Genomic DNA, 14,841 nt, shown 5'->3' on the forward strand with positions numbered 1-14,841 from the left:
ATTGCAGCGTGACCATCCCCCCTGGGGGGTGATTTCTCGCTTTCTGTCTCTATGTCTCTCTCTGTCTGTCTGGAGAGCGCACGCGGCCTATAGCGAAAATCTCTCTCAAAAAAAAAAAAAAAAAAAGATTACTTATTTATTTTTATTTATTACTATTATTTTTATTGTTTTAATTTGACCAGAGAGAGAGAAAGAAAGAGAAAGCGAGAAAGCAAGCTGCCAGGTCTGACATTTGAACCACGGCTGGCCATGTCCAGCACCTCAACCATCACACTGACCTGCCGGCACCCCTCAGAGGCAATTTCTTATAGGTTCTCCAGAGCCCAGCCCAATAGTTTGCATATGGCAGGGATTTTAATATATGCTGATTGAATCAATAAATGAATGTCTGCAAGCAAAACAAGTGGGGAATTCTGTCAACCTAAATTAACCATTCAGGGAGTATACTAGCAATTGCCAAGAATCAAAAAAGTGTTATGAATGGGCTAGAAGGTGGGATGGAGGGTACGGTGCTAGATCCCACATGCCAACTGCATGGTTTGAGTTCTAGACCTGGAGGCTTGAAAATCACGCCTGGCACATGTGCATGCATACCCAAAATCTAGAGAGAAGACTCGAGAAGGGACTGTGGAGTAACCACTCCCCACAGGAGGGTGATTTCTCACTTTCTCTCTCTCTCTGTCTCTCCCAGGTGAGCACATATGCCCTACAGCAAAACAAAACAAAACAACAAAACAAAAAAATACTAGCTATGAAGGATTCTCTTGGTGAGAGCCTATCTTAGTCAAGCCTCGATTGAAAACCAAGATGTAGATGTTCTATGTAGAGCCTCCTGCACTTTGAGAAGGTATTCAATGCTAAAACAACGTTTTAATGGCCAGAATATATGAACTAGTCTGTTTCCTAGCATTTGTTATTAGAACTCTATCATACCTAGTTCTGTCAAACTCCAACAGCTTGTCTTTATGCTTGATAGCCTTCTCCAGACCAGACTTCATTCGCAATTCTTGATGAGGAAGAAGATCCTTGACAGAGATGTCCACCTTTCCAGGATTCTCTGTCCCTGAAATTCAGTAAGAAAATCAAATGGTGTCAGCCTATAATATAAATTATTTGTATCACTGTGTAGTAAAGAAAAACTATCATAAAATGTGGTCAGGCCTAACAGCCTGCGGCGTTTGTTTTAATGAAAACAGACCAAGCCTTACTCTCGGTTCTCAATAAATGTTAGGGCACTTTTTTCCCTCATAGAAATTTAGACCACCAAAAGGGGGGTAATAATCTAATACTGCATGAACATGCCTGATGTGGGGGTGGGGAGAGGGAGGAGGGGCTCAGAAAAAAAACACTTAATATACATAGGAATGTAAGTAGAGGAGGCTTGTGGGTTGTAGAAGGGCATATCACAACTGACTAAAAAAACAGACATCATCAAGTACACACTCACACACTCACTCACTCACTAATACACACACACACACACACACACACACACAAAATCTCAAAAAAGAAAAACTAGCAGAGCAAAAGCTAATGGTATACAACATAATGTGGTGTTCTTTGTTGAAAAAGAGGAATATAGTAATATCCTTGATTTGATTATCACATACTGCATGCATGCTTTGAAAACCCACACTGTACTCCATAAAGATGTACAACAATGAAATGTAAGTAAGAAACTGTAAAATTAAAGTTTAAACAGAGGGGCAGCAGGTAGTGTGGTGGTTAAGGTGCTGGACCCCTACTGTGGTTCAAGTCCTGGACCTGGCAACCTGCTTTCTCACTTTCTTTCCCTCTCTGGTAAGCATATGTTCCCTACAGTAAATTAAATAATAATAAAAATAAGTAAAACTTAATAAATATCTAAACAAAAATAAATGAATATTAAATTAAAAAAAGAAAATGCTAGAGCAACAGGTGGTATAGAGGTTATGGTGCTGGATCCAACACAGTTGACTTCATGGTTCAAGTCCTGGGACCAGTGACTTGAAACTCCCACATGGCTGACTGTGGTTTGAGTCCCAGACCTGGTGGCTTGCTTTTATGCTTTCTTCTCTCTCTCTGTTCCTCTTTGGTCAAATTTAAATAACAAATAAGTAAATAAAGTTAAATGTAAAATAATTCTAAGAAAAAAAAAAAAAACCAGCATGGTACCAGCAGATGGTGTTAATGGTTACATAGCTGGAATCCCATGTAGCTGACTTCGATTCTAGTTCTAGACCCGGTGGCTTAAAACTCAAGCTGGGTGTGTCTGCATATATACCCAAAATCCTGAGAGGAGAATGAGGTAGAGGGATTGTGGGATAGCCATGGCCCTTGGGGGGTGATTTTTCTCGCTTTCTGTCTCTGTCTTTTCAGTGAGTGCACATGCCCTATAGCAAAAATCGCTATAAAAACCAAAACAAAAATAAAAAACATGTTGGGCACATGTAGTTGTGTACCTAAAATCCTAACTGGAAAATAGAGAAGGAGGGACTGTGGTGTGGCCATTCCCCCAGGGGGGTTGGGCGCAACAGATTTCTCACTTTCCCTCTCTCTCCCTCTCCAGCAAATGCACACGCCCTATGGCAAAAACTTAATTTAAAAAAAAAAAAAGGAGGGGACCAGCAGTTGGCGTAATGGCCATATCGCCAGACTCCCATGTAGTCAACCACGGTTCGAGTCCTGGACCCTGTGGCTTAAACTCATGCCGGGTGTGTGTGCGTGCGTGCCCTAGAAGAGAATGGAGGAGAATGGAGAATGGAGGAGAAGGGATTGTGATGTGTCCATCCCTCCTGGGGGGTGATTTCTTGCTTTCTGTCTCTTGTGTAACAAACTTGCCCTATAGTAAAACCCCCCCCAAAAAAAAAAAAAAAAAAAAAAGGAAATGCATTATAAAACATAAACTTTACATTTTTGAGAAGAGTTAAAATCACTTTTTTAAAAAAGAGATTTTTGCTTTAGGGTGCATGTGCCTGCTGGACTCCCACATAGTCTACCATAGTTCAAGTCCTGGACCCGGTCGACGTGTGTGTATAATGCTCAAAATCCTGAGAGAAGGGACTGCGGCATGGCCAGCCCCCTTTGGAGAGTGATTTCTCCCTTTCTGTCTCTTTGGTGAGTTCATGTGCCCTATAGCCAAAATCTCTTTCTAAAAAAAAGTTAATAAGTATAGGACCTGCAGATGGCATAATGGTTACATCACTTGTTACAACTCCCATGTAGTGGAACATGGTTCAAATCCTAGACTCAGTGGCTTAAAATTCACACCAGACATGTGTGCATATATGCCCAATATCCTAAGAGGAGAATGGAGAAGGAATTATGTTGGGGCCATCCCCCCAGGGGGTGCTTACTCACTTTCTGTCTCTTTCCTGCAAGCCTACACACCCTATGGCAAAAATCTCTTAAAAAAAATATAAATAAGTAAATGGCACAAGACAATACCATGGGGAAAAGAAAATCTCTTCAGCAAATGAGGCTAGAAAAACTGGATATCCAACCTGCAGGAAAATGAAACTGGACCCCTATCTTTCATCATTAATAAAAATCAACTCAAAATGGATCAAGGATCTAAACATAAAACCTTGAACTATGAAACTACTGGTGGAAAAAACAGAGAAAACTCTTGGCTACATTGGAATAGGCAAAGGCTTCTTAAAAATGACATCCAAAGCATAGGCAATCATCTCCAAAATAGACAACTGGGGCTACATCAGCCCAAAAAGCTTCACAGCAAAAAAAAAAAAAAATCAATAATTAGAGTGAGGAGACAACCCTCAGAATGGAGAATTTATTTGCAAAGTATGTGTAAGATACAAGATGGATAACCAGCACATACAGGAAACTCAAGCAGCTTACCTGCCAAAAAAATAATCAATCCAATTAAAAGATAGGCAAGTGAGCTGAACACACAACTAAGGAAGACAAACTGAAGACCAAAAAGCATATGAAAAAAATGCTCAACATCTTTTTTTTTTGGAGAGGTTTTTTCGCTATAGGGTGCATGCGCTCGTCCGACAGACAGACAGAGACAGAGAGACAGAAAGCGAGAAATCACCCCCTGGGGGGATGGCCACACTGCAATCCTTTCTCCTCCATTCTCCTCTCGGGATCTTGGGCACGCACTCACACGTGCCCGGCATGAGGTTTAAGACACGGGGTCCGGGACGGGAACTGCAGTCGACTACGTGGGAGTCCAGCGACATAGCCATTATGCTAACTGCTGGTCCCATGCTCAACATCTTTTATCATAAAGGAAAAGCAAATCAAAACCACAATGAGATATCACTTAACCCCAATCAGAATGGCTAAGAAGAATAAAATAAAGAACAAGTGCTGGTGAGGCTGCAGTGAAAAGGGAACTCATCCTAGAATGTTGTTGGGAATGTAAAATAGTACAACCACTGTGGAGAACAATATGGGCATCCCTCAGAAACCTACTAAGAGGGGACCAGCAGGTGGCATGGTGGTTAAGGCCTGAAGTCCCACATGGCCAATTGCACTTTAAGTCTTACATCTGGTGGTTTTCTTTCTCACTTTCTCTCTCTCTCTCTCTGGTGAGCACATATGCACTATCACAAATTTTAAGAAGAAGAAAATAAATTAATTAATTAAAATAAAAACACATGTACTCTACAGAATACTACTGAGCTATAAAAAACAATGAGACCCTGACATCTGATACAAAGTGGATGAATATGGAAGATTTACTGCTAAGCGAAGCAAGTCAGACTATGAAAGACAGGCATTGTATGTTCCCACTCAATATATACCAAATGTCGGTGCTCTATAGCAGAAACTGAGACTGTAAGGTAATATAATAGCAGGGAGAGCAACTATAAATACTAGAGACAGAATAGGAGGGAGTGGGTAATAGAGGGTGGGTAATAGGGGGTGGGAAGGAGGAGATCAGGGAAAAACAAAACAACACGTTCAATAGACACAAAAATGAAAAGTTATCTGCTGATGATAAGGTATATGGTAATGTCTTTGACTTGACTAAGATGCACTGTATCACACTGAGAAAACTCACATTGTACACTGTAAAGATATACAGTGATTAAATGTAAATAAAACAATTTTAAAAAATAGGTTAGAAAAACAATTAGGTCATAATAAAGGCTGATCTTTCTTTTCCTAAAATTCCAAGCCTGTTCAAATACTATCAAAAATTTTAAAAAGAAAAGAAACAATTTTCATGTTTGGAATGTAAGAAAAAAATTAGAATTTCCTTCATTTAAAAAAATATACAGAAAAAAATATATATATATGCGGGACCAACAGTTGGTGTAATAGCTATGGACTCCCATGTAGTCGACTGCAGTTCGAGTCCCAAACCTAGTGGCTTAAACTCATGCCAGGTGTGTATGCATGCGTGCCCAAGATCCCGAGAGGAGAATGGGGGAGAAGGGACTGCGGTGTAGCAATCCCCTCTGGGGGGTGATTTCTTGCTTTCTGTCTCTCTGTCTCTGTCTTTCTGGCGAGCAAACGTGCCCTATAGCAAAAACCTTTCCACAAAAAATACAGAGGGCAGCCAGCCTCAAAGTACATTGGTTAAACAGCGTGAAAAGGAAGCGAGATTCGACTTGGCTGTAGTTCGAATCCTGAGTCCGATGGCTTGAAAAACATACAGGGTACATTCGTGCATGTTCACGACCCTGATCAGAGGGAGAAATGAAGGGGAAAAAGGAGGGCAGCATGACCAGGTCCCATAAGGGGTGCTTTCTCTCCCCCCACCTCTCTCTCATGCATGCACAGGTGCTCTGTGGCATTACAAAAATAAAAATATGGGGGACCAGCAGTTAGCGTAATGGTTATGTCGCTGGACTCCCACGTAGTCGACCGCGGTTTGCGTCCGAGACCCGGTGGCTTAAAACTCACGCCGGGTGCGTGTGCGTGCGTGCCCAAGATCCCAAGAGGAGAATGGAGGAGAAGGGATTGTGGCGTGGCCATTCCCCCTGGGAGGTGATTTCTCGCTTTCTGTCTCTGTCTCTCTCTGTGTGTCTGGCGAGCGCATGCGCCCTATAGCAAAAACCTCTCTCAAAAAAAAAGGAACCAGCAGGTGGCGTGGAGGATAAGGCAGCTGGATCCCACACAGTCAACTGCACAGTTCTAATCCTGATCCAGTGGCTTGAAAAACAGGCTGGCCATGTATGCATGTGTGCCTAAAATCCGGAGAGGAGAATGGAGAAGGGATTGAGGTCTAGCCATCTCTGCTGGGGTGGCAGTGATTTCCACTTTCCCTCTCTCTTTAACTCTATGTCTCTCTCTGGAGAGTGTACATGTCCAATAGCAAAACATAAGCAAATACAAAACAATACAGTATGAAAGAATCTGGACAGTGGCATAGCAGTAAAATGGAAGGTTCTGCAATCATGACCCATATGGGAGGGCTCCAGGTTTGTGTCCAGAGACCTTCCTGAGTGTGCTAGGCATGTGCACTGTCCCTGACCTGGGGCTGGCTGAGGGTGTGGGTGAGCTGAGGCATCATGACCTGTTTAGGTGGATACTACCTATCACAAAGAAGAAATAAATAAACTTAAAGAAATATATGATGACACATTCAACCTTATTAACACATTAAGAAGTATAGCTTTTTACAGTTATAAGTGAAAGAAAAATTTTAACGTCAAAACTCAACAGTGTACAATTTTTAGGTACAATGCTAATATTTCTGTAGATGAAGAAAGTATTTTGGGGGGCCAGCAGATGGTGTAGCAGTTACATCTCTGGACTCCCACATGGCTGACCATGGTTTGAGTCCTAAATCTGATGGCTTCAAACTCATGCGGGGTGCGTGTACATGTATGTCCAAGATCCCAAATAGAGAATGGACTGTGGCATGGCTTTCACCCCGGGGGGTGATTTCTTGCTTTCTGTCTCTGTCTCTCCAGTGAGTGCATGCGCCGTATAGCAAAAAATCTCTCCCAAATAAAAACAAAAACAAAAACATTATTTTGGTAATCTGACAAATACCTCTCAATGGTCAAAAGTGATCATATTCTTTGACTCAGTAACCTTATTCTTCAGAATTGATCCCAAGAAAATAAATCTAAAGATTAACAGGGTCAGGGCCAGCAGGTGGGATGGTGGCTAAGGGCACTGGACTCCCACATGGCCAACCATGGTTGGAGTCCCGGACCTGATGGCATGCTTTCTCACTTTCCTTCTCCCTTTCTCTCTCACTCTGTCCCTCTCTGGTCAAATTGAAATAAACACATAAAGTTAAAATAATAATTCTTAAAAAAAAAAAAAAAAAAAGATTAACAGGGTCAGGCTGTAGCCTGGCGGTTGGAATAGCTGGATCTCTCATGGCCAACTACGTGTGGTTTGAGTCCTGGACATGGCAGCCTGAGAAACATGCTGGATGCAGATGCATGCATGCACACCCAAAATCCCGAGAAGAGGATGGAGAATGGACTGTGGCATGGCCATTCCCCTGGTGGGGGGAGTAGGGGCTGTCCCACGTCCCCTCTCTCTGTCTGGTGAGTTCATGCACCCTATAGCAAAATTTAAAAAAAAAGAAAAGGAGAGAAAGATGGAGGAGAAAGGACCCGCAGCACGACTATTCCCCATGGGGGATGCTTTCCTGCTTTCTTTTTCTTTCTGTCCCACTCTCTGATGAGTACAAGCACCCTCTGGAAAATAAAGAAAACTTATAAAAGTAAAAAAAAATTTAATAAAGATATGCCAACAAAGGTGATCATTTGTAATATTTGTAAGTTGAGAAGAGTCAAAATATCTAATAATGGGGAAATAGATAAGCATATTACAGTAAATCAAGTTACTAGATTATTTTTCTCATTTTTTAAAATAATTATTTTATTTAATTTTATTCATTGTCATTATTTTATCTTTTTGAAGTTGACTAGAGAGAGACAGAGAGAGAGAAGGAAAGTGAAGAAGCAAGTCAGGCTGCCAGGTCCAGGATTTGACCCAGTCAGCTATGTGGGAAATCCAGCCACCTTAATCACCATACCACCTGCTGGCCCCACTAGATTATGTTTAGCCAAGAAAAAGTATAAAGAATATAAAGTGAGGACCAGCAGTTAGCTTAACGGCTATGTTGCTGGACTCCCACATAGCTGACCGTGGTTCGCGTCCCGGACCCAGTGGCTTAAACTCACACCGGGCGCATGTGCTTGTGTGCCCAAGATCCCAAGAGGAGAATGGAGGAGAAGGGATTGTGGCATGGCCATCCCCCCTGGGGGGTGATTTCTCGCTTTCTGTCTCTCTGTCTCTCTCTGTCTTTTTGGCGAGCGCACATGTCCTATAGCGAAAACCTCTCCAAAAATATATATATACATATACACACACATATAAGTGACACAGAAACTAAAATGCTAATTGAAAAAATGGAAAAGCATAAAATTATTCACACTCTGTGACTGCTACTTTATAATGCCAGTCAATCTGTCTGTATAGAACAAAAGCAACTATAAACTAAGGTAGAAACAAATTAAAACATTTGCATACATGGGAAGTAATGAGTTTATATAATTTTTCCACTTTTTTCTTTTATAATTTTTGCTATAGGGCCTGTGTGCTCACCAGATAGACAGAAAGAGACAGAAAGCAAGAAATCACCACCTAGGAGGGAAATGCCATGCCACAATACATTCTCCTCCATTTTCCTCTTGGGATTTTGGGCATGCAAGCACACGCTCCGGGGTGAGTTTTAAGCTGCTGGGTCTGGGACTTGAACTGTTGTTCACTACATGAGAAACCAGTGATGTAACCATTACACCATCTGTTTGTCCCTCATTTTTCTCTTAAAAATGTTCATAATAGGATGTCACCATGCCACAATCCTTCCTCCCTCTCTAGTCATTCAATTAGCCAGGATGGCAGTGCAGTCAGCATGTTCAGGATGACCTTAAATCTGAACTTCAGGCCTTTCCATAGGTTGTAGCTTTGCATAGAGTTGCCTAATACCTGCCCTACTGTGTCTGGGCGCTCAACTATTTTTTGTTATTTGTTTTTCAAAGCAGAAACATTTACAAAAGAGTTACCAAAAAAACCACCAAAGAGTTCCTGTATACCCTTCTACCTAGCTTTCCTTAATATTATTATCTTATCTTACAAAACCAAAGAACAAGTATCGACACTAAGAAATTAATATTTGAGCTACCCTATGTCTTAGTTAAGGGAATTGGATCCTAAGTGGTCAACTATGGTTTAAATACCAGCACCAGTGTCTTGAAAAACATGTTAGGTGCATATACACACATTCCCAAAATCCCAACAGGATTGAAAAGCAGAGGAGAGTGGATTTTACTCCTTAGCTTTAGTCTAATGTTATCATTATTATTTGCTTTGTTGTTCAATGTTAATGTGTTTTTTCTTTTCTTTTTTGGGTAAAGGATTTTGCTATAGGTGCATGCGCTTGCCAGAAAGACAGAGAGAAACAGAGACAGAAAGCAAGGAATCACCCCCCAGGGGGTATGGTCACACCACAATCCCTTCTCCTCCATTCTCCTCTTGGGATTTTGGGCACGCACACACACACATCTGGTGTGAGTTTAAGCCACTGGGTCCAGGACTCAAACTGTGGTTGACTACATGGGAGTCCAGCGACATAGCCATTACGCCAACTACTGGTTCCTTTTTCTTTCTTTCTTTTTTTTTTTTTTTTAAAGATTTTTGCCATAGGTTGTATGAGCTTGCCAGAGAGAGACAGAAAGAGAGGGAAAAGTGAGAAATCGCTCCCCTTGGGAGGAAGGACACACCACAATCTCTTCTCCTCTGTTCTTCTCTTCGGATTTTGGGCATGTACCCTCTCATACTGGTGTGACTCTCAAGTTGCTGAGTCCAGGCCTTGAACCTTGGTTGACCATGTGGGAATCCAGCATCTTAACCACCACACCCTGCCGGCCCCCATTATGTAGTTTTAATAATAACTTTCGTAGAAACAACAAAAGGTACCATTCACCACACTGATCCAATAAGAAGACTGCTATCTACCTGACAGGAGTTTCTTTAGCAGTTTCTGGCTCTTGTTTGAGTCGCGCTGTAAAATATCCTGTTCTTCAGGAGTACATACCTATAAAGGAACAAGAGAGGCAGTGAGACACATGATCCAGTAGTTAAGTATTGATACGCTGCTTGATATACCTAAAAAGCAACTGCAAGTTACTTATTAGGTAAAACAATGAGGCAATGAGAATATTAGTGCTTTTTTATCAACACAAATACATCCAAATAAGTTTTGCCCTAGCTCTCTCTTCATTTCTCCCATCTCTTATGAGACATAGTGGGAAAAGAAAGAAAAAAAAGGCCCAATCTTAACTGCAAGTATCCTTGAAAGAGTTGATGGTTTGAAAAACATTTAACCTACTTTCAAAGGACAAGTATGTACCACTGCTGAGAATATTGGAAAAGACATGGAAGGTTTTTTTGCTTGTTTGTTTTAGGTTTTTAACCACAGGATGCATGCACTCTCCAAAACTAAGAAAGAGAAAATGAGAAACCACCCTTTGGAAGGACGGCCACACTGCAATTCCTTTCCCTCCATTCTCCTCTCTGGACTTTAGGCATGCACGCACAAGTGCCTGGTATAATTTTCAAGCTTCTGGTGCAGGACTAGAACTGTGGAGTCAGCTATGTGGGATCCAGTACTTTAACCACCACGCCACCTTATAGCTCCAACATGTAAGACTTTTTAAAAGGAATTTGGTTAGACAGGGTCTTGCTATGTCACAATCCTTGTGCTTCAGTCTCTGGAGTAGCTGGGACTACAGGCAATGTACGATAGTGCCAGTCTTTCTTTTGCCATGGGGCACGTGTGCTCACCAGAGAGAGAAAGAAAGAGAGGGAAAGTGGGAAATCACTGCCCCCCCCACCCAGGTAGATAGCCATACCACAATCCTTTCTCCTCCATTCTCCTCTCTAGATTTAGGGCATGCATACACATGACCTACATGTTTTGTTCAAGCTGCCAGGTCTGGGAGTCAAACATGCGGGATCCAGCACTTTAACTACCATGCCATCTGCTGGCCCTGTATCCTTTTCATTTTTTTAAGGTTTTGGCCATAAGGCGGATGAGGTTGTCAGAGAGAGACAGTGAGAAAGAGAGAGAGAAATCACTCCCCCGGGGGGATGGCCTTGGAGGAATCTCTTTTGCTCCATTCTTCTGGGATTTGGGGCACACATGAAGCACATGTGACTGGCATGATTTTTAAGCCACCAGGTGTGGGACCTGAACTGTGACTGGCTATGTGGGAGTGCAATGCCTTCACTACTCCACCACCTCTGGACCCAGAGCCCCTCTTTTTAAGGTAGGTTGGGAATTGAACTGGACCTCCCATGTGATCTCACCCTGCTGAAAAATAGCAGCATCAAATAGTGTACACTACCGTGGCGGGGCTAAGCCTTTCTAGAAAGAGCCTTCCAATTCTAATCATGAAGCCTGATTCTTAACAAATAAAAAGTTTAAGCCAATGTTTCATTAGAAAGAACCAGAAAAAGCGTATTATAGATTATAAACAGGCCTCCAGTGAAATTTAGTTCAGCTTTAAAAAAAACAAACAAAACTTTGCTATTCAAAAAAAAAAAAAAATGCTAGAGGGTGCATGAACTTGAAGGAAAGAGATGGATAGAGAGCAGGAAAATGAGAAAGCACCCCCACGGGGGATGGTCATGCCACAATTCCTTCTCCATTCTCCTCTTAGGATTTTGGACATGCACACACATTACACCAGGCATAATTTTCAAGTTGCCAGGACCAAAACTCAAACTGCGGTCATACGTGTGGGAGTCCAGCAATTTAACTACCACACCACCGGCTAGCCCTAGCCTGCCTTTTATACTATATTTATTTAGTTTTTTTGCCTTCAGATATTATCTTCTCATAAAATAATGTATATACAAAGAAAAGGGTCTGTTTATTATAAAATCACTGTAATTGTATGAAGGGAGGTTTAGAAGATTATATTGTGCTTATAATCTTCAAGGCCAATCTGGTTTACATTATTCTATTTCTCAAACTAAAGGAACCGAAGGTTCTTAAAAAAATAATAAATAAAAAGAGGGACCAGCAGTTAGCGTAATGGCTATGTCGCTGGACTCCCATGTAGTTGACTGCGGTTCGCGTCCCAGACCCAGTGGCTTAAAACTCACACTGGGCGCGTGTGCGTGCATGCCCAAGATCTCAAGAGGAGAACGGAGGAGAAGAGATTGCGGCGTGGCTATCCCCTCTGGGGGGTGATTTCTCGCTTTCTATCTCTCTGTCTCTATCTGGCGAGCGCACGTACCCTATAGCAAAAACCTCTCAAAAAAAAAAAAAAGAATTACTTTATTTAACTTTATTTATTATTATTATTATTTTCTGATTTGATTGGAGAGAGACAGAGAAAGCGAGACAGAGAAATTGAGAAAGTAAGCCACCAGGTCCAGGACTTGAACTGTGGACGGCCATGAGAGTCTAGTGCCTTTAACCAACACACCACATGCCAGCCCCAAGAACTACTATTCTTAGCAGTTGCCTCAGTGGCATACTGAGTTCCTGTCAGCAGCTATGCGGTGTTTCTCTAGAGAATGCCGTAGATGGGAGGAAATTTACTGCCATTTTATGAACATTTTTATCAGTACACACTATATTTTTGGGGTCACCCACTGTCTATCAGCCTATTTTCTGAGTATATGGAAAAATTAAGGGTCCCATCTCAGCAGAGCAGACAATAAAGAAATATTAAGATGGGTGTCTTTACCAACATAAAGCTTGTTCGCATTTTTGTGGTCATTACTGCTACTCTGTTGAGGTTATCCTTGGACAAAGCAGAGCTAAAGCAAAGCAGTATCCTAGAAACAGAAGCTCTAATGACCCAAGGGCTAAGTTACAGCAGCTGTGTTCTTATAGGGATATGAGCCATGTTGGAAGTCTGGAACAAAAATTTTAACATTTCAGGCCCTAAAGTTTTCTTGAAGTGACTCTGACACATGACCTGGATCCCTGAACAATGTGTGTTCTCAGTACTCTTCTCATTAACAGGCCTTGGTACCAGAATATAACTTTGAGTTTTTGACTAATTAAATCGCTGTGTCTAGAGTTCACAGGGCATCTTAGGAAAGAAACTTACTAAGAAGAAATCAGGAAGGACCTGAATGGCCCTGTGTATTAACACAAAACACAGTATGAAAAAATAAATAAATAAATATTTAATTTACCAGAGAGCCACAGAATAAGCAGGGGCCAGAACCCTCTTGTTCACAGACAATCCGCCCACAGATCAGACAGTTATTGATGAGCTTGTGCTTCTGACCCAGGCAATCACAAGGGTGGCGACCAGGAAGCAGGACCGCAAGCCTGTCCTGCCCCTCTCTTGTGTATAAACTGACAAACTTTGTCTTCTTCTTTACGGAGTTGCTGTTCTCCTGTGCCTAATTGTACAAAGGTATCAGAATAACATCAAGTGATTAATGACAATAAAAACAGTCTAGAGAAAAAGACTTTATTCTCTTTGATAACTTATATACTATCTAAGAACCAGGAAAGGAGGAAGGGAGAGAGGGAGAAATATAAATTATTTATAATCAAGGTTTGGGAAAGATTATTCTCTTAAAATAAAACTAGCTCATAATTACCTTACCTTTTCTGCTAGTAGCTTTCAGCCCATACTACAGCTGGTGGAAGGTAAACACAGCAGTCAAATGTTGTTTATATGACACCTTTTTTTTCCCCGTTTTTGATCATCTTTGCTCATTTTATTGCCATTGATAACAAAAGAGAGAGACAATGGAAGCTTTTAATCTCTATAACTTAACATTATTTTGCAAACACTTTTCCATATATTCTGCATGGTGATCACACAGAATTTTTTTTTTTTTTTTTTTGGAGAGGTTTTTGCTATAGGGCATGTGCACTCGCCTGACAGAGAGAGACAGAGAGACAGAAAGCGAGAAATCACCCCCCAGGGGGGATGGCCATGCTGCAATCCCTTCTCCTCGCGTCTCCTCTCGGGATCTTGGACACGCACGCACACACGCCCAGAGTGAGTTTTAAGCCACCGGGTCCGGGACACGAACCGCGGTCGACTATGTGGGAGTCCAGCAACATAGCCATTATGCTAACTGCTGGTCCCCACACTGAATTTTTTGGTCATACTCTTCCATCTTAGCCTAATGATTTCTTTGTTTTGAGAAATCTAGCTTGCTAAATTACCCTGATTATAAATATTTCTTCTTACTCAAAAGGTGAGAGCCAAAAAAGAGATTGCAGAAAAGCTCTGCTAGTTGAATGATGATGACGGTAGTGGTAGAGGAGGGGGCTCAAAATAGGTACATACTTAATAACAGCTAGACTTGTGAATTCCTTTACACATGCCCACAAAAAACTGGAAATTGAAGCCCAGAGCACTGTATTAAATATTTCCTCTATATACGAAATCATGTGTGCTAGGATTCAAACAAAGAAGTTGAGTCCTGAACCTGGGGGTTTGCTTTCTTTCTTTCCCTCTCTGCCTCTCTCTGGTGAGTGTACATGCCCTGTAGAAAATTTTTAAAATGATCACAATAATAAATTAAATAAATAATTCTAAAGGAAGGGAGAGAGAAAATAAAAATTGCCATTCTAAACCAATTTGTACACTTTGCTATCTGAAATGTATTAGGTTATTTTCTTTTCTATAAATAGCTGGAAAAAGCTTCATTCTATAAGCACTCACCTTGGCCAAATCAAAAGGTGTTTTAACGACCTCTACAGTTGTGTCAAGTTCAGGAAATGCAGGAACTTCCTGTTTGTTTCTTCCTTTTCGCCTACTCCGCTTTAGATGGTCTCCCGATCTCTGCCCATCTAAAATTTCTTTAGAGAATAAAATGTATATATATATATGTATACACACACATATTACTCCTACACACATG

General features: G+C 41.4%; 1 protein-coding gene across 1 annotated transcript in view; it reads right to left on the reverse strand.

Moving 5' to 3' along the window:
* The window catches only part of TRIP4 (thyroid hormone receptor interactor 4), an 85,181-nt gene that overhangs the window by 60,851 nt on the left and 9,489 nt on the right, over positions 1-14,841 (reverse strand). The window contains exons 3-6 of the mRNA XM_006141733.3: positions 14,643-14,779; positions 13,147-13,359; positions 9,946-10,024; positions 934-1,063 (exon numbers count right to left, since the gene is read on the reverse strand). Coding sequence (XP_006141795.1) covers positions 934-1,063; positions 9,946-10,024; positions 13,147-13,359; positions 14,643-14,779 — 559 coding nt within the window. The remainder of the gene's footprint in view (positions 1-933; positions 1,064-9,945; positions 10,025-13,146; positions 13,360-14,642; positions 14,780-14,841) is intronic.

The sequence above is a fragment of the Tupaia chinensis genome, unplaced genomic scaffold (genome assembly GCF_000334495.1).
Source record: "Tupaia chinensis unplaced genomic scaffold, TupChi_1.0 Scaffold000063_1, whole genome shotgun sequence".
Taxonomy (NCBI): domain Eukaryota; kingdom Metazoa; phylum Chordata; class Mammalia; order Scandentia; family Tupaiidae; genus Tupaia; species Tupaia belangeri.